The 23,250-nt window shown below is 37.2% G+C and overlaps 1 protein-coding gene across 1 annotated transcript; it reads right to left on the reverse strand.

The window, feature by feature from the left end:
• Nucleotides 1–7,327: 7,327 nt before the first annotated feature.
• On the reverse strand, nucleotides 7,328–16,211 carry LOC149937471 (chorion peroxidase-like). Its single transcript, XM_090153779.1, has 11 exons — nucleotides 16,010–16,211; nucleotides 15,100–15,232; nucleotides 13,558–13,784; nucleotides 11,932–12,105; nucleotides 11,574–11,864; nucleotides 10,683–10,802; nucleotides 10,477–10,612; nucleotides 9,294–9,410; nucleotides 8,808–9,064; nucleotides 8,550–8,730; nucleotides 7,328–7,544 (listed from the first exon to the last, which is right to left on the reverse strand). The coding sequence occupies exons 1-11, from the start codon at nucleotides 16,209–16,211 to the stop codon at nucleotides 7,328–7,330; spliced, it is 2,055 nt and encodes a 684-aa protein (XP_090009905.1).
• Between the last annotated feature and the right edge of the window lie 7,039 nt (nucleotides 16,212–23,250).

Here is a 23,250-nt window from a genome sequence, read left to right on the forward strand (position 1 = left end):
TTTAATGTCAAAGGGAGTAATATTTTCTTATAGCTTAGGAGAAGGGTTTTCTGAATATACCAAACATCGAGGGTCTAGGAATTGCGTAGAGTTTCTTTTATTTCTCTCTTTTCTATATCGATTTAAATTTAATTATTTAAATGATACCATATTTTTATGGATATCTGTTACCTTTATCAAGATATCAACTAATTCTATAACAATAATATTTGAAAACCATATTTAAGGGATTATTTAACATTTTAAGATATTATAATTTTACTGTTCTGATTGATTCAGGTGATGTAATAAACTATTCGTAGAGATTTAAGTTGGAAACACATATTGGTCAAGGGAAAAATAAATGTTTGCTTTACATTTTATCTTGGCTATTATTATTGGAATCAAATAAAGTAATTAAGGTTTAAATATTATGTCCCTTTTATAGGGGAAACAATTTTTATTTCAGATTTTTAATAAAAAGGGGATTAATAAACATAAAAAAACCACAAAAACTTATTTAAGATAAAAAACAGAAAAACATGACATCAAAAGTAAATGAATATTTTTTTTTACTTCACAAGTTTGATTCTTGTGGGGAATTGTAAGGGTATTTTACAAATTTGTAATGGGAAAAATGATCTTTTGGAAGTGGAAGCACTATGCTGGAACCATCCGGCCCGGTGTCGCGACTCTTCCCTTATATTGTGATTAGTGTTTGTTTAATCCCGAGTGGGGTACAAAGGGTGACCATGGAGTGATGTTTTGGGAGTGGAGATAAGTTGAACATTATAGAATTTATCTTGTTTATGTTTTGTTTATCAACTGCCTTTACTTTCAAATTGGCCTATCATTTTAATGAGTTAAGTCGGAATTCCCATTTCTTTTAACTTTTTTTTGAAAACGGGAATATTAATTTTTCACTATTACATCTGCTTGTTGTTTGTTGGGGAAATTTCTATAGGATCTCCTGAGGGTGGGCAGCGCCCAAGTTGGAATTATTTAAACTAGGATGCTATTTTATATATAGTATATATAAAAAATATAATTTTTTTGAGACCAACGCTGAAATTTAAAAAAAAATTTTAATACCAAATCCCAACAAGACTCGCTAATTGTAGTGTATCTGTTTTAGATCATGAATTTCAAGTGTTCGAAAAATGATTGCAATTTTTCTACAAATGTGTTCAGAAATTATTTCACGCATTGTTCTATGCATAAAAACTTACCCAACGTCCCATTTGCATGTTGTGAAAAATATTTAAAATATTTGCCTCTTTTAAAAATCACCATAAATCTGAACTAAAGTTTTCAACTTTTCAATAAATAAAAACTCGAAACCACAAATAAACCAAAGCGAGGTTTTCCGTTGTGTAGTTCCGAATTGTATTTACGAATGCATTGTTTTAAATACCTTCCACCGCCATTTAAACATTCACATAAGAGAAGGTCACGCAGTTTCCTGTCCTAGTAAAGAATGCAATTTAACGAAGTATACGACGACCGCATCTTTACGTTGTCACTTGAGTCGCAAACACAAATCAAGTTTGAAGCCGCACCCAGAGCCAAGATATGACATAGATGATCACAACGAACAAGCTGTTGTCATAAATAATGATTTTGCCGCTACTGAAAGTCCTAAAATTAACATCAACGAAACGTTCGAGCCCGAAGAAAGTGATAACATTCCAAAAGACTTAGAACATTATTTAGGAATGTTTTTTCTTAAATTACAAGCCGAAAATGTCTTACCCAGTAGTACAATTCAATTGAAATATGTAGAAAAACATTTAATGGCTAATAAGCTACATTTTGATTTGGTCGCAGGTGGAATAGGTGAGGATGTGAAAAACCGTGTACTAGATATATTTTCTCAGCCAGATTCAATGGAATTAAAGTCAACTCAGCTTCGGCATAGTTTCACCAAAAAAACCTTGAACTACATCACGCCTATTCCAGTTTTTCTTGGATATAAAAATGGGATAAAAACGTTTTATCATTATCTACCAATTAAAGATTGATTGACGACACTATTATCAAATCCGGAAGTGGCCAAAATTATAATTTTCCCTAAGCCTACTTTCGTGTCTGGAAAAAATAAATTGCTAGAAGATATCAGCGATGGAGAGGTATTTTGTCGGGACTACATGTATATTGAAGATACAACAAAGTTCATTCATCTCATAATTTTTCAAGACGCTTTCGAGACAGTAAACCCATTAGGGTCTGCTAGATGTATCCATAAGATAGTTGGAGTGTATTACACTTAAATTAATATTCCGGTGGAATATAGATCTACAATTGATTCTATTATGTAGAAATTCCCTTTTTAAAGACGTAAACAGCTGCCTTAAAAAGTTAGGAAGTGACCTTAAGGTTCTGGGAAACGAAGGCTTGCAAGTTGGCGGTAAAAAATTTAAAGTTTTTGTGACAAGCCTTATTGGAGACAATCTCGGAAACAACGAAATCGGATTATTTCAAAAGAACTTTACTCATGGATTTTTTTGTCGTTTCTGTCTGGTTACAGCTGACCAGCTTCACGCAAAGGGACCATTCCCCGAGAGAACTCCTGGTACTTACAATGAGTGTGTTGAAAAACTAGCTAAACACGCCGACTTTAAATCAGTGAAAGGTGTAATGGGAAACTCTATTTTAAATGAACTCGATTATTTTCATGTTTGTAATCCTGGCCTAGCCCCTTTTGCAGCTCATGACTTATTTGAGGGGATTGTTGCATATGATTTATATCAAATCTTAAAACATTTAATTTGTATAAAAAAATGGCTCTCGTGGAATTATTTTAATTGGAAAATATAAAAATTTAAATGCCAAGGGAAAGATGCTGGAAATAAACCGTGTGCTGCTAGACAAAATTGTATAAAACTAACTGGAGATGCTTCTCAAATTCGGTTTCTTTTGCTGCTTTTTTCAATTATTTTTAAGGATAAGATAAGAGACCATTTAGATACGATCTGGAGCTTTTACTTACAACTAAAAATTATTGTAGATATTGTAATGGCCCCTAAGATTTCCAAAAACGATATCGGCTGGTTAGTGACTTTACTCTGGGCAGACACAAACGACATCTTGAAACATTTTCCAAACTATAAATTAAAAGCAAAACACCATATATTTTTAGAACACTACCCTGAACTAATTCTCCATTATGGACCTCTGATTCGCATTTGGACTCTTCGTTTTTAAAGTAAACATGCCGTGTACAAAAGGTTTGCCCAGAATACTTAAAATTTCGTCAACATTACGAAAACCCTGTCAGAAAAACACCAAATGTAGCAAGCTTACTTTATGGCTGGAACACCATTTCCACCGACCGTTGCCTACTAAAGTTCCAGTTTAATAGATGATCCAATATCAGCTGAGCAGGAAGAAATATTAAAATGCAAACTTCCAAGTGGATACATTTCGTATTTGTCAAAAATTGATTGGAAGGGAACGACTTATGAAACTGATCATTATGTTGTGACGAAAGCTACGGAAGACTATTTAACATTCGGTTGCATAAACAGAATATTGATCTATAAATCAGGAATTGAAGAGATTTTGTGTTTCGTACGGTTATATAAATCAAACCGTTGTCTTAATTTACACGTTTACGAGCTTAGTGAAACTAAACGTTTTTTATTGGTTCATATAAAAGATTTAGCAGACTATTATCCTTTACCTTGTTACAATATTTTTGGAAAGAAAATAATAACACTAAAGCACAATGTTCAACATTGAAAAAGAAATTGGCTCACTTGCATATTTTCACTCATTAAATGTAAAATTATATTTGACGCACGTTTTGTTACACATAATTGGACAACGTTTTCAAGAGCTATAAATTTGACTTTAATGTATATTTGTTTACACTTTTCTACTAAAACATTAAATATGATTCCAGAATATTTTTCTTTTCAAAACTTGATATCGTTTGTCCATTTGTTGTAGTGGTTTTACAATAGGTATATTTTTTATTACATACAAAGATGTCATACCTGATACCAGAAGAAACTTTAGAAGCCCAATTGAAAAACCAATTGGCTATTGAAAAGGTAGCACAACATTTAATACAAAATATTGGCGTCGAAACTTTACAAGATGTTGAGCATGTGACTGAATCGCATTTCAAAGACACAGATTTAAAACCTTTGCAAACTACTAAACCTTTCAAAACCTCAACCTTAAGAAACCGAAGTTCCGAAAAGTAAATGTTTAAAAAATATAATATTTTTAAAATCTAACCATTTACTTTACAATTCAGGTCAAAAAGAAACAGAAAATATTTCATCAACTATTGAAGCTGGCACGATTGGCCGAGACAATGAAGTACAGTTTTTTTTCAGGGCTTTCCTGGTAGAGAGGCGAATATCTCCAGAATACTTCACTTTTTGATAATTTTTTTTTAACCGGCTTAGAGAGTGATTGAAACAGGCCCGGACTGCAGACTCCTTTGTAGGCCTTTGGCTAGAGACTGTAGAAGGTTAAATTAAAGGACAAAAAACAAACACTTTAGTAAAAAAAGTCATCCTTACGTTATATCTTAGAAAACTTAAGCCTAGAACACACATACGTAAAAATCGAACGGAAAACCAAACTGAAACGTAAACGCCAAGTTTAATTATGTTGCGTTTCTGTTTACGTTTCCAGTTCTGATACACACTTGAAAACGTTTTTTTTTTCGGCCACCGTGGCGCCATCTCAAATGTTCAAGGTCGTATCTAGGATTTTATTTTAGGGGGGGTTTTGAGGAAAAATTTCAAGGGGGGGGTGCTGACGGAAGTTTCACTGATTTTTATTAGACACCGCCCTCCCCGGTCATCAGCATTTCGGGGGGGGGGTTGAACCCCCAAACCCCCCCCCCTTAAATACGCCCTTGCAAATGCTAAACTTCAAACCAGAATAAATTATTTGTTTGATAATGGCGTCCAAAAACATTTAGCAGACTTTAAGCCAAGGCTTAAATTCTACGTGTAGAAAGGTTCTTACTTCCTATGATAAAAGTGGATCCAATGGCTTGCTAAATGTTTTTTTGAATATTGTATCCTTAAAATTAGGCAAGAGTTTTTCCTTACTTTTTCTATAAAGTGTTCCAATTCTTTTCTATTCAGAGCTTTCTTTGATTCGGCCATATTTTATCACGGAGACCGACTCCCTATTGGCTGGCTGATAACGTACAATATTTTGCGGCGCAAAAAGTTGAACATCGTTCAACTCTCTTTTCCGTCCCAATTCGGTACCAATTTTGCGTGTTTTTGTTGCGTTTACGTTTCAGTTTGGTTTTCCGTTCGATTTTTACGTATGTGTGTTCTAGGCTTTACCTTTGACATCACATCTCCTCAGATCCTATTACCTCACACTTTTCACCTAACACTTACCACCTACCACGTCACACTTATCGTCTCACCTACCACGTCACACTTATTATCTCACCTATCATCACACTTATCATCTCATCTATCATCCCCCTTTACATTAAGATAGGTATGTGGGGTGGCGGAGTGGTTATCACTTTCGCCTCGCAGCAAAAGGAGCCGGGTTCGATCCCAGCTTGTGGCACTGGGTGAAAATTCCTAACCACTTCTTCTGCGTAGAGTTTGTAAGTTCTCTCCCCACTGGTTAAAGAGGTTTTTCCCCGAGATCATCAGTTTCCCATTCCCATAAAAACGTGCTGAGGTTAACGGTAATAGAAGCTGTAGGGAGCTGACGGTTAGCTCGCGTGGCATGAAGGGCTGGCCCAACCCCTCCTATGCATTGTAACCCGGCCACTGGTTAAAAGGCCTTACCAGTTGCAAGATGACTTAGGCCTGTAGAGTTGCCTATTATATTAGCCTAGCTGATTATAATTCTATAGGTCCGAATGTCACTTTTGCTATAGTATATATGAAGGCTTGAAAGTTTCATGATTTCATAAAAAGTGAAGTATTCGGATGAAAATTGAGCTTCTCCGCCTAACTATTATACTCGATATCAGTTAAACCATTTCTAGTATTTTCTTAACTTTTTAAATTAGACATATAAATTTATTATCTATATGCATCTCTCTACTATTAATCTTTTATAAAAAAAATTAAGATTCTGGAAGTGATACGAGTAAGATTGCTAAGCTTTTTACGACGTGGTTTTCTAAAGCTATTGTTGATGAAATCCGAGGGAAGAAAATTGGTTCCGGAACGCATAGCTTTGAGCAACAGCTTTATACAAGATTAGATCACCTTTCGCGTGATGGAAGCAATAAGAAAAAAAAAGATATGGATAAAACCAAAAAAAGTTTTCAATTGAAGAACAATGAACATTATAAATGCGATCCAGAAACCAGCCAAGAAGATTTGATTTGTTTTGAAACTGTTAGGAAGGAACTCGTCGACCTTCGAATGGACTTAAACCTAAATCTAGAAGAGGTAGAATCTAAAATGAATTTGACTGAACATTAAATACGCGTTAATCACTTAACTATGGATCCAAAGAACAACCGTAGAAGGCAGTGGCAACAATAGGCTAATTCCTAATTGTATTTAAATATTAATCTCAGGACTCATGAGCCAACCAATCTCCGAAAATAGAAGATATTTAACCACTTGTTTAAATTGCGGGATATTATTTTCTACAATTTAATGCACTTTTTTTAGGCTTTATATTTATTGAGTTTAATTTTCGGGTTCAGAAAAAAATGCCCATGTAATCAATTCAAATATTAACACGAAAAATAAAAAACTCTTGCGTAAACATACAGTAAGTAACACCCCCTTCAGTTGGGTGGGTTTAGCGCCGTCGCGACGTGCAGGTTAAACAGGCGGTTACCTGGAGTGCCAAATTCAGAGGGGCAGTAAAACGTTTCTTCATTTTAAAATTTTAACCAAAACCTTTATATAAAATAAATGTAAATTAAGTATACTAGTACTATTATTTTACGAAATTAACCATTAACGCTTTAATGTGTAAATTTAAATGACTAGATGAAATATTAGTTAACTTAAACTAAGCTTAATCTCTAAAGTGTTCAATATAAATGTAATATGGACCGTAATGTATCCATAAATTCGTTAAGGAGGAAAAGCCTTAATAAATTTCAAAGGCTTGTATTTATAAACACCAATATTAATAAACGACAACGAAGTAGACGATTTTTGGTTCGACATTTCACAGGGCAATCTTTAAGTTATATTTGAAAGATATATATGTCAACTCAAGCACTTTAATTTGTAACTGAAGGTCATTATCTATGTATATATTTCTGATACTTTGTGTCTTTATTGGACATACTAAATTTTAGCTCTTTATTATCCAAATACTTCCTATGGGTAATACTGTCAAAATTCGATAAATCAATATACAACAATAATGCTCATCAATTCAGTTTTCTTTTATAAAAAAGTTCTATTCTGAAATCCTTACTGGGAGTGAAACTGCCAGTCTGTTTCCCGTGCTCGAAATAGTATCTGTCTCCACGTTTCAAGCGTGAAAACTGCAGACCAATTATGCAGCCGAAAGTAGGGCCAACGACTGCTCCGTTCAAACGCGTTTCCATTAATCCCCCGACGAACAAATCAATGTCCGACGGATCACTGTTGGACAATTTATCGCCATAATTAATCAACGTATTTAGGGGCACACAAATCTTGCAAGCTAATTTCGAGGGCGCACGCATGCAAAATCCAATTTCACGCACGAGCAAGCTTAGCGTGTGCAAAATTAGGAATTCTTAAAATTTCGCGTCGCGTCGCGTGCTTTGCGTCTCATGACTTTCCCTGACAACCGAATCTACAATCAGGGAGATGTCAATAATAAGGAAAGTAATTGCAGATCTAGCAAATATTAAGATAGGTCTATCTACGAAGAGATTACGATAAGTACTTCGATACAACACGAAAATTACGATGAGTTCTTCGATATTACCATAAGCCTATCATAAGGTCCCAATAAGCCAAGGTCTACCATTCAAGCCCTTGGTAACGGCGTTGTCCTGGAGGCATGCATCAGATTTATAGCCCGGTGTACCGGTAAGATTGAAACCACACCACCGGAGGTCCATCATCAAATGCCCTACGCCAGCGTCCACACGCCCGGACAGGTGACAGAACCAGCATGGGTAGCAGAACCCTACTACTGATGGTCGCAACGCGCGAAATTCATTTGGGGAAATGCTTAGTTGAGAACATATCCACGAGGAGGTGCAGATTTAGAAATCCTTCCTCTTAATAACGGGTATGTGATTGTTAAAAATTTCGCCTAGACCTTTGCTTATGTGGGACCTTATGATAGGCTTATGATATTACGCGAAGATTACGCTAAATAGGCGACAGTTACGCAGGATTCGCAAAATTTCACGGAGTACACGTATTAGACTCAAATCACGTACAGAGGACGCCGAGTACACGGATTAAGTCAAGATCACGAGAACTGTACGCGGATAACATGGCTTCGGTGGAGATCACCTGAAAAGTACGTGTAGTACACGGCTAACGCCAAGATAACGTACTCATTTAAAACAGCTAGTACACAAATTACGCGAATTGATTAGTGTGAGTAAAATCGAAAAAAGCGGATCAGAAAAAGGCGAATAAACTTACGCGTAAACGCTCTCTACCAACTTGGCATTCTCGGAAGTCATCACCATTTCTAAATCCTTGAAACTAGCTACCTTAATGTTAAAACAGTAGTCCAAGTATTTGGTGTAACCGTGAAGTCCAAGATCACGTCCTCTTTGAATGTTTAACGCTCCTAAATCCAAACCGAACGAGGCTCCACGTACTGAAAAATTCACAAAAAATACCATTCAGTACTGAGAGTAACAGTGGCCGAGCCCATGGTCGAATTAATAAAATTACTTTGATACAAATGTTGAGAAATAGATCGCACGAGATGCCGGTCGTGTTCCTGCGCTGGTTGTTTGGAAAGTCCCCGGAGCATTGGCTCGAATTCTCCGTTGTAGAGTCCGAATGGAAAGAAGAAGTTATCTTTGAGATCGAAATTCGCGGCACTCCCTCCAATCTCCGTGAATAGGTTCTGAATGAGCGAGTGACCAAATCGGAAAGCAGCTGTCGAAAATTCTAGTACGATTGCCGGTCGTATCTTTGGGTCGTAACTGACGAATTACATTAAAAAAAACTACATCAAACAAGATAATGTTTCTTTCTGAGTCGCAGTTTTGATGATCGGGAAGAATTAATTATAAGATATTATATTAGTTTTGTCTAAGGCAAGAGTGACAATGCCGTGGGGCGGTGTGTCCTTCCTTTACAACTGGCTAATGCCGTGAAGGATTAACATTAATTAAGTCACGGTGAGAAGAGTCTTATAAAATTTAAGATTACCTGGTGTATCCATTATATTTTGGTTTAAGGTCGAAATGTTTCGTGAAAACGTTTCCGATCACCACAGGCAGAAACTCGTTGAACACAATCATTTGTTCCTGCGCTATAACCAATCGCCTTCACATAACGCGTGGGAAAAGAAAATTGTTAGTGAAGACACTATTTTCCGATATCGAGAACAACTCCGCTTTCTTGATAACACTTAATCTTAATTTTATCGCGATAAAATGTGGACGCCGACATTTTGTATTAACTACAAATTTAATGGATTTATACATGTAGTAAACGAGAAAAGAACTATTTAATTTGGAACTTTTTAATAGCCAGAAGGAGGATTTTTCTAACCCGGCCACTTGTAAATTAGCTTTAGAAGTCGCTGGTGCCTTGGGTATTAGCTTATCTTATTATTTTATTGTTAGGAGTAAAAACGCGAACAAGTAAAGAGACCAAGAAGTGGGGGAGAAAACTAAGCGGTACTGGGTAGTTCTCGTGTGTTTGCTCTAGCTATTTTATTATTAGTTAAGGTCGGGTGGGGTCGACTTCGGCGAGGTCTTTGCCGGGCCGTTCCCTTTTTTTGTGGTTTTGCTATTTTTTTTAAATATAATGTTAACTTTTCTCAAAATGGAAAATTGAGATAACGGTATTTCTTTGTGAAAACGAGTTTCATAGATATTTCAATGAGAAATAAGAAGGGGTTAACACTCATATTCAAAATCATTGGTAATGGCCGGCATAATGAGCTGTTATGGCACTATTGTCAGTCAATTCAAGGGATTACTTTTATAATACTTATTATTTAAACTGACTCTTGAAAGAACTGACAATATTTATACCGTTTCAAATGATTTAAAAGGGCCAAGGAAACAATGAAACCCCGTTTGGAAAAAATTTATTAGCGAAATAAGAAGTTCATAATTGAACTCTTACTAAGAAGAATTCATTTTCTTTACTCATATGCACTCGAAACACGTGCCTTCGCACGTTTCCATTGCATAAACTAAAAATAAATAGTGCACGGCGAAATACCCCAAATAACAGTGACATTTAAAAATATTCTTTACACAACTTTTTAATTCGTAAATATTTCTTGCTTGTGTAAAATTTGCATTTCGTGATTTGACGGGTAAACAGACCAGTGTAGTTTTCCAAGCAGTGCTCATCGAAATATCAAAATAGAAGTTACCTGGCCTTCTGGAAAATGTCCTCGTCACTAGCCGATGGTGAGATGTTCTTTAAGCTACGAGCAATTCGATTGTGCTGTCGTAGCCACAAAGTGTGTATTGCAGTTAATCCCGGCTGAATATTAAGACGAGCGTCTCCTAATGAAAATTAATGAAAGTATTGCCGAAATAGTTAATATTTTGGAATAGCTTTAGCAGAGCAACTCACCCGCTCGGAAGCAAATTCCGTCAGGTTTGCTTTTTGGCCTGCTACACTGATCAGTCTCGATGTTTGCGCTCTTGGGCAAAAGTTCCCCGGATGTGTTTGAAAACTGAGACTGAAGTTCGCCTGCATTAATACAACGTTCCTTGTGAAAGCGGTTCACTTGAAGTTAGAGGCCACTGGGATATTCTCCAATTTTTAATTCGATAAATCCTTTTAATTTTATTTATTTTTTTATAAACAAATAATTTAATTTAACATTTCCATTTTGATTTAAATGTTTTAAGGCGTAGTAAAATCTGACTTGAAAACCATTAGGAGTTGCAATTTCAGAAATACAAAGAATGTATTATTTTTTTATAATTCAGGAAAATGACCATTTTTGGCTTTGAACCCCCCATTCCCGAGTCCGCTTACAATAAGCTCAATTACTTAAAAAAAATTCCGGTATCACATTTGTTCCTTAAAACGTTCGTCTTCCGACGCGTTTGAAGGGCACACCGGTGACCTTTTTCCTACCTGTTACTCGTGTTGGAAGACAATTCGACTATAATGAGTAATAAAATATTGATTAAAAGGCCACAATTTATGTGATTTAATGTGATTAAGTCATAAAAGGTTTAAAATCGATTGATTTCATTATGTTTAAAATCACATAATTCGACTGATTAAATCATGGTTTAAATTTCGTAATTCGAGGGATAAAGTCATTGTTCAAGTGATATTAAATAATAAAATCCTGATACAAATGTCTAAATTTAAATGCGTAAATCATGATTCAACCAACAAATCCTTATTTGAATAACTAAATCATAAATTAAACTAAAAAATCACATTTAGAATGATTGATTATTACAGTTAAAATGACGATCCGAAAATGAATTTGTAGATACTGACCATTTGACAATGAACGAAGTTGAATAGATTCTTTCAGAGTGCTTCCGTATATTTGGGATCCGTCGACGTAGCTCGTTCTCTGGTTGGTTTGTTGGCGCGGGCCCAGAGTGCAATCGGAGCAAGTGGAAGATCTAACGAAGTTCAAACAAGTGACGTTGAACCGTGAGTAAAAAGGATCTTTGGGCGATACGCTAATTGGAAAACACTCCGGATGGAGCGGTCCTTCGACGTTGCAGCATTTGATTGGCTTGGCTTCAACTGGCGACGAAAACTCTAGAATCAATGTCCGCACTAAGGTGTGGCCAAGCGAAAACACGGACTACCGTACCAACCTTGGCACGCCTTGAACCATACGTACCAGTTCGGCTTATTGGGGTAAGTATCAGATCGTGTACGAGAAACTGGCCCCATGGCATAGTCATATGAGTGGCTATCGGATTGGAAACATTGAGGTCTTTCAAGAGTAACAAGGAAACGTTGCGAGGGTTGGGAAGTGGATTACACGTCACTGATTGTCGCGGAATTGAGATCCCTAAACGGGAAATAGGAATATAGCGAAGGCAATAATTAATCCCAACCCGACCCTCTCCCCTTGAATGATCCAACCTGACTCGAACACCACCGCTAAATTCGATAAGGCCCAGCTGCTGTAGTACTTTATTAATATGTTTGTCTATCAAATCAACCAAGTTTCAACGCTTCATTTTAAAGGAGAACGAATTACCAAATTAAATGGTCTAAGACTCGGTTCTATTGTAAAACGTCACGCAGTATGCCAGTGAACATACACAAAGTAGGTTAGCAAGCCAATTTCCCAAGTTGAGCGAAAGCTTTGGAAAATAGCGATCGCCGCAGGATTTTATTTCCCATCGATTTACAATCTTCTTTCAATGGTTTGAATTTTATGGAACCCTAATTTTCGATAATTTATATCGATTAACTTTTCATAAATAGTTCTTACCTTAGCAGTTCCAAAGATCCCAAAAGCCTAATAATAGAGATCCCCTATCGGTCAAATTGATATTACATTTGAATGAAGGTTCTGACAAGGTTAAAAGACGGATCTAATACCAATCAAATATTGTCTCAATTAAATTTCTATTGTGTACAAACAAAGGGTTCTTTAAAGTTCACGCGTTTATATCACAGCGTTGAGAAATACCGCTTGTTTATTAAGCTTGAATTTTTTTAGTTAAGGTGATATTTTCGCATAAGCATGTATTCGGGTTAACGGATAATGTGGCCTCATGATTCCCTGGGGCAAATGCGACCTGCGCACCGTCGACTTTCCTTTTCTTTGTCGGTAATGGGGGAGGTACAATCGCAGGTAGGTGGATAATATCTTCGGGAAATCATGAAATCAAGAATTTATGTATTTATTTATACATCAGGAGAATGACTATAATAATAATAATCAACGAGACTAATACACTGGGCACCACCCTAGGTCCATGTCAGCTAGCATTCTTTAATGCCTTAATTCAGGTGGCCGGTCAAAATTGACTCCGGCGTGAGAGGGGGGAAGAAACATTGTCGGACATTGTTATTGTGAGGCCTTAGGCCTAATTATATCATAAGGTGCTTTTAAGTAAAAGTGGTTTTTGTAATTTTTTTATTGCTATGTTAATTTTGAGGACTTAATGCGCCTACTGGATAATCCGCCACTGGAAAGAAAAACGTCATGGGTGAGCGCTCACAATCGCATCGGAAAACAAGCGATTTGGGGACTCAATATGATTTATTGATTTTAGGGAAAGGAGCCTACGTTGCGAGCGTGAGAGGGATTTGGAGAAAAGCTAAAAATTGTCTCAATATAGTCATTTTCCTGAAGAATTAATCAATACATTCTTGGGGAAATTTATTCGAAACGAAAACCAGCCAGACATTCTTTAGCTATTAGAAATGAGGTCGCTATCCATCAGCTTTGCTTCTTCAGAAGTCTCGCACACTACGTTTTTAAAACTTAAAATAATTGATAAAATACCGTCTTCGTATTTGGCTGGCAACAATCTTTCGAAGCAGGTGTTGGATCGGCCCCAAATAGGGTTTTCGGGATTGTTGCAACTGCCATCTATCGTGCTATACACGCTGTCGACGCAGTTGGTGAGATACTGGGCTTGACATTCTTTCACGGCGTTTGCTCCGAGAGGGCTGCTAGACAGTTTCAGCAGAGGAAGACCATTCGTTGCCTGGTTAGGAGTTAACTGCAATCTTAAGAAGAAATTAAGAAAACATTTTTACCTTTGTTGTCATAATGGTGTCCCAAACGTTCGTAAAATTTTCCATAACACAAATACGTAGAAAATATTAATTTGACAAACTAACATTTTAGATAAACAATTTAATTTTTCATTAAGTTGTTTCGCTTCAACGACTCCTATCCATGAAATTTTCAGTGGCAAACAATAAAGTGAGGTATTGTAGAAAACCTTCAACTTTAGTTTGATCTAGAAACGCTAGTTAAGTACAAATTAGATTTTCAAATTAAATTTCATTTGATTTTTACTTCCATGTAAGTGTTTCTTCTGTTGATATTTTATTCGAAATCAATTTCCATGGTTGGAAAAAAAATTTCGCTTCCGAAAGCCGTTAGGTAAAAATTACCCTTCCTTATTTTATGAAGAACACTTCCCCTGCGTCGTAGCGTAGTCTGCTCGGCAACTCTTCCGGGCTAAGAGAGCAGCAGACGACGCGTCAGTCAATTTTCGGACACACAGAAAATAATTTGTATCTTTTTCAAGGTGGGTATCCCCGTTAACTAACAATCGCTCATTTGGACAACCATGCCAATTATATTTTAAGGCGGTGCGGAGAATTTGCTATATAAAATGTGTAGATACAAATGTTGTTTGTGAAAATGGTAACGGACCAACCGCGCGGTTTTCAATTAGCGCAGTTTTCATTTGCGCATTTTTCCATAAACGCGATTTTCATTCGCCCATTTTTCATACGCGCAGTTGTCCACTTGCGCAGATAGTTCTCATTTGCGCAGTTTCCATTTACGCACTTTTTCAAATGCGCGTTTCCCATTTGCGCAGCTATCCAGTTGCGCAAATGGTAATTTGCGCGGTTTATCATTTGCGCAGATTTCCCATTTGCGAGGATTTTCATGATTTAAATATTCATTCTAAGGGTTATTTCTGGCAGAAATTTCTTAAAATTACCTTGTTTACCACCCAGCTGCACTGTTCGTCTATGTTTAATATCCGGTCGCGCTGTAAATACCCAAAAATGTAATGTTTTGCTTAGTTGAAATATCATTTGTTGAATTAGTCGCTTGAAAATATATCGCCAGTCAAACAGTGACTCGTAGCTTCTCAGCTTTTAGGTTGAGATCGTAGTGTAATAACTGTTTACTGACTACATGTACATCCAGAATTATAGCCTGTACTCTAGACGAATTCTAAATATTGGCGGCTGACGGCGCCGCGGAAATGGAAAAGTGCGTAAAAGAAAACGGCGCAATTCGACCCAAACCGTCAAAATATACTGAACCGATAATAAGAATTAGAAAACCAAAATTTACTTCTTTCGCAGAAATTGGGTTGCTCCTTCAAACACATTTTGTTCGGCTTGCATTTTTATGGCTTCTGCATTGGCCAGGAAAGAAATTTCAAGTCTTGATTCGGCAGAAATTTCATCAGGCGGGATGAGACCATCTAGTATAAAAACAGGCTGTATTCTTTTATGGAAAACAAATTTAAAATAATACAAATTTCTCTATAGAAACCTCTGAAGGAAAAGTGTCAAAAAAGGAGGCCGTTTTGTTTCGTAATACGACTATAGCAATTTGCCATATTAAGTAGTAACACGGCCGGAGTCCTGGGAAAATTATTTACTGGATGACAGAATACCTTTATGGACCAGAGTAGAGTGGTTTATTGTTGTTTCCGTTCCTAAGGTGAAGTCTTATGATCTATTCATATTATAGCTGTTCATTTGTCCAAGCACCGTTTTCCGTAATCGTGTAATCCACTTCAGTCAAAATTTAAACAATCCAACTAAAGTTATGTCAATAGAATTGATCTTTTAATGTACGCAATTAGTTCAAAATCTAATATTCTTGTTGTTTGTTTTGTTCATGAGCTCTTAATATTAATTTTTAGGCCACTTCCCAGAACCTTTGTGGACCCCAGAAATTGGCATCACCGTCCTCTTCTCATTCTCGTCAGGCCTGAGTATTCAGCCCGACAAGGCTCACCGATTAATTACTTTAATCAACACCGTGGGAATTGGCCTATATCCTCTACAATCCGCATAAACATGACTTCAGAAATATAGAAATCGAAATCGTGTAGTGCGAACTTGAAGGAGAGCATATTTTAGCTTTATTGTGTACAATATACATTCGCACAAGTTCCCCTTCAGGGTTTCGAGGAGTGGCTTAATCTTGATATATTATTGTATGTATTTAACTGTTTTGAAATTTAACTTACCATCGGCAGATAGTTTAGTCTCATCTTTCACATTAGCCACAAGAATCTTTTCTGATTTTTTAAATCCTTCCTCTATCAAGGAGCTCATACTATCGGAAAAGTTCACTTTCTCGAAAAAAATCGAATTATCGTAAGTAATGGTTGGAAGTAATTGCAGGCAGTTGACCACTTGAGAAACGATTACAACGATGAAGATTATCATTACTGATAGATTTCCTTTAAACAAATGGACAAGATCAAATTATTTTAATTATCGGAAATAAAACATCTAGCCTCGATTGATTGATTAAGAACTTTCGAGTTGCAATTTGAAAAAAAAAATAGCGAACCAATTTGGTATTTTCTCCTTTAAATAAATACCCAATTAGAGATAGTGGTATGTAGATTTGATTTATTTTTATTTAGTATTATATTTAAAAGTGTCGCAAGAGGACAAACTTTATTCAGAGTTTAATGATTTTAAACCCGCGCTATGAACTAATTAACACAAGGACACCGCGTTCCCAAGTTTTTCCTTCAGTGAGTTCCGAAAGACCCTTGTTAAATACTATTTCTCTTTTTATCCCCCCCCCCCCGACAGAATTTTACTCGGGTCAAGACGTCACATTAAGGAAACGGCTACCGCCATCCAGTTCCTTTCATTATCACTTCTGAAAAAAAAATAGACGGTTCTATCTCAGTTTTTACAACAGTTTTTTTTGGCTGCAACAATACGTTTAATGATAGTTTTTAAGCATTATATTATATTTGTATTGGAAAATTGAAAAAACTCCGTGTATGTTAAACGAGTAAAAGTGATTTAAGATACAGCATAAGAGTGGAGTTTTTTTTATACAATTCCGTGAATCATCATCATCTATGATATCAAATTTTTTTACCTATATAATACTTTACGAGACACGATACTTCATGACATGTTTTAAAATATTTTAATTATATATAAAAACACTTACATATAATTTGTTCGTGGCAAGCTTTCGAGCCGGAGCTCCTTTTCAAGCCGAGTTCAAAAATTAAATAAAGAATCTATGATATCAATATTACAATAGTTAAATTCTGAAATTGATAGCTGTAAAATGGCTGTTTATTAAGGCTTGGTAAACACATACCAGAAACAAAATCGACATCCTAATCTTTTTTCCCGTTTTAAGTGGAGAAATAAATATTGTTTCATAAGTTAGTGAAGAAAAATTCATTTTTAATTTACTTCAAATTAAGAAGGACAATTCAAGCTAATTTACATCCGAAAAATGAAACTTTACGCGCCACAACATGGCAGCCACGTGAACCAGCTTTAGGTTCAACCCCCTTTTCTTAACCCCGTTTGACTCTAGTTTTTCGTTAGTTAACTATACCACAACGGGGTGTCTTTGTGTTAATTGGTCCCTGCTCGCGCCATCTGTTCTAGAATGATTTCCTTTCTAAGTCTGAAACTGGTTAAAGAGGTATTCTTCAAAACACTGACCAGTAGGTTCCAGTGCGAGCAATCTCATACTTTACCCTGAACGCGATAGATTCGATTTCATGCACACCGAACGATCGGAAAATGTATAGTACTAGTGTAATAAATATGTTTCAAAGTTTTCCTAAAAAATGTTGTCTTTTCATCTCAAAGGTAACCTTTTTGAATCTAGTTCCAAAGAGCGTTAATACGATTACAATTTACAAAACTGTGTGTGGGACCCATCTAAAGCTAATGCGATTTCTTTCTTGGTATGCCTTTTAATCTCACAAGTATGAATTTTCCAGAATAGCTCCAAACGCCGTTGAAACGCTCACAATTATCCTTAAAATTGAGTGGAATTGTTTTAAAGTAATCCTAAAATGCTTAAAATTTAATCAAATCGAAGTAAAGTTAAGGATAAAAATGGTTGGGACCTGTATATAATAAAGCTAACGCGACTTCTTGTTGGTATGCCTTTTGTCCTCGTAGGTGTGTTTTTATTTCGATCATAGCTGTAAATGGCGTTCAAGTTCGCGAATTTTGTTCTTACCTTGGCTAACTCGTTTGCCAAGTAAGCCGGTATGCCTTTTAGTTGGTGCCAATGTTCTTGTTAATTGGAGTAAATGATAAAATTATTTATTTGCACATTTTTTTAAAACTAATAGATTTTTACACTTATGTGACCGGTGTAAGAACGTAAGCTTTTTATCGGCAGATACCAAACATTCTTAACGAGTTACGTAACATTTTTGGGTGCCATCTGAAGGAATTATTATTAAGTTTACTGGCAAATTTAACGATATTTATGTAAATATATTTTGATAATTAAAGAAATAACGAACTAAATTTTACAGTTACGTGAACAAATTTTAAATTTTAGTTGTAACTTCAAATAAATTGTAAGAGATGGCGCTACATTACTGGTCGAGTTTATCATTGATGGCTAAATTTTTGTTGAGAAATTTCCACATTCGGTACATTATATTTATTAGAATAGGGTGACGATAATTTCCAAATTATGGGATCACTGTTTCAAGGTCGATATCGCCGTCATTGTAGTAATTGTTGTTATAATAGATTGTAGCGTATTTTCCAGATCGTAATATAGAAAGTTGAGATCGCCATTTACTTAAGATCGTCTATTTGGGCCACCCAGTATTTGGAGGGGGTGCTGGTAAGTCTATTGGCGCCCTTTAGCCAGAACCGTCCCTTGGGTAGGGCGAGAGGGGCAGGGACCCAGGGCGCCAAACTGTTAGGGGCGCAAAATCGATGATTTTCATTTAAATTAGCTATTGAAATTTTAAAAATTTCTACTTAAGGTTCTGGGGGCGCCATTTGGACTAGGTACGGCTCTGCCTTTAGCTAGAGCAAAGCTTCGAAACTATTATAACAAAAACTATTCTCCGAACTGAAAAAACTGTTTAGAGAGCCTCATACCAGTTAAAGACATTAAGGTGCAAATATTACTTTTAATCTAAATTTGTATCTTCATTTATTTAGTAATGCACAGTGTTGTAACTAGGAACTCCTGCCCTCCGCGAAAAACGACTCTGAGCCCTTTTAAATAGCACCGATTTTGATCACAAACGTTTGGGGGGCCACTAATTCTCGGGGGCACCACCGCGCTGCGGGGGCGCTATTTACGCCACTGGTAATGTAGTTAAAAATACATTCAGTCTTCCAAATGACAAATACCCTATTTCTGGGACCGATGTCTATGACCATATTTTGAACCGGAAAGGGTCTATAAATCATAATTTGTATTCCTGTACCTCTCGTCCTCCTCCTAGCATTTACAATTTTACTCTCTTGTTCATGGAGGCGTATATTTTTTGTGATCTACGCAGGACCTTCCAGCGTATATAAGCTCCCAAAAATATACGCCTCCATGAGCAATAAGAGAGTAATATTGTAATGTTTTATTTTATTCAAAATTAATTAGTTAATTAGAATTAAGATCAGTCTGCGTGTTCGCCACCTTATGTAATGTAACCTGTAAGCGGTGCTCTCGGTTTAGTTAATCATTAAATAATAAATAAGTTGTCGTTCAAACAAATTGGCGACGGAGATGACCATTTTTAGTTCCACATCGATATATATATATATATCGAAATGGGACTATTGCTATGGACGGAATGTCGTTAAGTGTCGTTTGTTTGTTTGGCGTGGAAAGTGACGACATGGTAGACGGAGGTGCGAAAAATAATTGATATACATATAATTTATATAATTGGTGATACCGGAATTCGAACCCAGATTTCTGGCCGCGTTATCTCCAAAACCGACGCCTTTACCAAGCCAACCACGTCATGATCTTCGAATTTCATGCTTGAACTTTTAGCCTTGAACACTTTTATAGTTTATAATAATAATAATCACCTAGGCTAATACCCAAGGAACCACCTTAGGCCTAACTCATCATGCGACTTATGAAGCCATTAATTCAGGTGGCCGGGTTACAATGCGTAGGAGGGTGGTGGCAAGCCCTGCATGCCACGCGTTCGAGCCAATACCTCCCTACACTAACTATTACCGTTAACCTCAACAAGTTTTTGTGGAAGGGGAAACCGAAGATCTCGGGGGAAAACCCCTTAAACCCTTTGTATAGTTGTTCCAGAGATTTTCCACCCCGTCACGCGTGCCGTTAATTTCCCTCCCCTCCGACCAACACCAACCCCCTTAACGGGAGAGTGACCGAAAAAACAAGTTCGTCTCGTTTGATAGAACTCTTTGTCGCGCACGCAGTGCCGTTTATTTCCACCCCCTGTGACCGAAAAAAAACAAGTTGGGATCTTTGACGCGCAAGCAGTGCCGTTTATTTACGCCCCCTCTGACCAGCCCCCTTAAAGGGAGAGTGACCGAAAATAACAAGTTTGTCTCATTCGATAAAACAATAAAAGTAAAAGATTGGAATCGTCAACGCTCGCGTCTACGTGAAAGAGTGAGACCAAAAAATCCAAAGCAGTCGAACTTAGGGCCTGTTGCAAAAGTCTGCTTTGCTAGAATCACATGTTAAATTCAATGGGCTAGCACTTTGGCTAGGGCTTTTGCAACAGGCCCTTAAGCGGCAAATTATGCGACCATGGGGACAGAATCTCCGTCTTCCATATTCTTAGTACATAAATACATTCTTGCAATAATATGATTCATGTAGTTGTTAAATATCTGCTCTAAGAAAATACCAATTTTATCACCGAGATAATATGAAATTCGAGAATGACATATTCTATTAATTTCTGTTCTGCAAAATTACATTTACGGTTATTTTTTTATGAATTTCTGAATTTACATGACTTTTGGTGTCTGCACTACCCAAATGTTTGATATAAATTTCTTAAAATAAAGTCATTTGAATCCCAGTTTATGAATTTCTTTAAATCATATTTCCACTAATTTCAATAATTTGTCGTGTTTTGCTTACCTATTTCACCTTTGATTTCACGTCTATCTAACGATAGGAAATAACATGGCCTCAACAGCTTTTGTATTGGTTTGCCCACCCGCGTATCCTGAGGGTGAGCGGCATCCACTCTTTATCTTAGGATGAAAATTTATATATCAAACGATAGGAAATCACATTGCCTCATCAGCTTTTGTATTAGTTTGCCTACCTGTGTCTACTAAGGGTGTATGGGTTTACCCACCCGAACACGCTTATGTGGAACTAATATTACGGCCTGGGCCGCCTTGTTTTTTCTCATTCCAGGTAAAGCATTTCTAATCTTCAACGAAACGAGTAAGCTACATCGGGCCTTGGTCAGTGTGTCAGAATTTATAGCCTGGTGTACCTAGTAACAGAGACCATACCACCGGAGGCCTATCATCATAGTGCCCTACGCCCCTGGCCCGGACAGGTGACAAATCCAGCATGGGTAGCAGAACCCTACTACTGATGGTCGCACCTTTGACGCAAGCCACTCAACCCAGCAGAAGGTGCAGCAATGGGTGGACCAATCCCCACTTCGCACACAGCAGTGGGATTAAGAGTGGATGCTATAGCAACTATAGCCGACACCCTACCTATGAAGGTAAAGAGTCAAACCCTTTGGAGAGAGCTCCTAAAGGGGAACGAAGAGCACACAGCAGCCCGCATAAGCCGGCACAGCTGGCACCGGAGTCTAAAAGGCCGGGAGATGGGTCCGCCGTGCCCTCATACGGAGGCCCGCCGCCCCACAGCAGGCTACCCAATCCGCCGAGGCGACCAGTTTGCCCGGACCCTCTCCGTTAGTCTGAACCGAAGTTCAGTATCCAGTCCAAATCTGACCGAAGTCGGAGGTGGAGATAGGGCCATTTGATCAGAGCTAACATCTCCCAGTGCGCCACCGCCCTTACGGGTTACAAGAGCCGGACCCCGACTCCCCGGTAAAGCCACCAGTTATTGCACACTAACCCATTTTGGGCCATCCGGCCTTGGTCGGTGAAATTAGATACAACGACAAACGGACGCCATTGGACTATCCGCCTTAGTTAAATCTACGAAAATACACAACGGCGCAACACCGCGGGACTCGCGACGATTTAACGACCACTATTTTCTAAGTCCCTACTACACGATTATCGCCACAGAGGAAATACTAGCAGAAAACAAAAAAAGGCCAATAAGACTATCGAGAAAACAAGAAGCAACGTTTGAATTAAAAAACTAGCCAGCTGAAACGAACAAAGTTTGATATGCCCCATTTCCACCATTTGAGGAAGGAGGGGAAAACTCGAAAATTTACTCCGAACGTTTAGAACAGCCAATGATATAGCTGAAGTAGAAGTTACGATACCAAATGCAGCCACAATAAACCGCATAATAAAAATTACCTAAAACCATGGGGGAAGAAAGAGATGATATAATAATATGTCGACATCTAAAACCAGGGCGGGAGAAGGGGGATTATATTTCAATTTTATTACTTATAATCCAAACTATCTAAATAAGTGTGACGAAGTAATAATATTAGTGTGTCGACTGCACAAGCCGTGTATGGCGAGAAGTAATAAATAAGTGCAGGTTAGCCTGTACCAAAAGCGGGGGTTATAACTTTTGACAAAACCCACATTTTCGTTAGATCACTATGCTGTGTCGGGCTACCTGCTGGGCCATGGAGGTTATCGAAGCCGAGTATGGTCAGAATTATTAAATAAATGTTAGCCTGCTGGGTCTTGGAGGTTATAGAAGCCGTGTACGGCTAGAATTATAAATACGTGCACGGAGAAAGCGGGGATTATGGAATTTATTTAACTTTTTGCTACATATAATCTAAACTATCTAAGTAAGTGTGACGAAGTAATAATATTAATATGTCGACTTCACAAGCAGAAAATGCGTCAGGACTAAATAATTTTTGGGTTTGGAATTTATTTGTTATTATTAAAAATCATTTGATTTAAGCTTTTAGTTGCATGTTTTTGGGATTACCGTTAAAAATTAAATGTGTCAGGCTTAAAATGTTTTGAGGTTTATTTGCTTTTATTGAAGTGCGCATGGGTTATTATTAAAAATGTCAGATTTGAGAGATTTAGATCACATTGATGTTAGAGGATGTAAGAAGATTAAAGCTAGAGAAAGGTACTCTGTCAAAAACCTCGATCCTGAATTCCGGAAAAAGAAAATCTTAGGCAACACCCGACTTACGCAGCGAAAAGGCGGATGCGTCTAGATATTACTTCAGGGCCAGATGAATTAATTCAGAGGGACTAGTTGCATTTCAAACACATACAGGTTTCAATGCCGTGTATGGCCATAAGTTATAAATAAGTGTGGCACATACTTATCGAAGCCGTATATGGCCAGAAGTAATATGTCACT

Source organism: Leiobunum rupestre, chromosome 7 (genome assembly GCF_980474605.1).
Source record: "Leiobunum rupestre chromosome 7, qqLeiRupe1.1.hap1, whole genome shotgun sequence".
Classification (NCBI taxonomy): domain Eukaryota; kingdom Metazoa; phylum Arthropoda; class Arachnida; order Opiliones; family Sclerosomatidae; genus Leiobunum; species Leiobunum rupestre.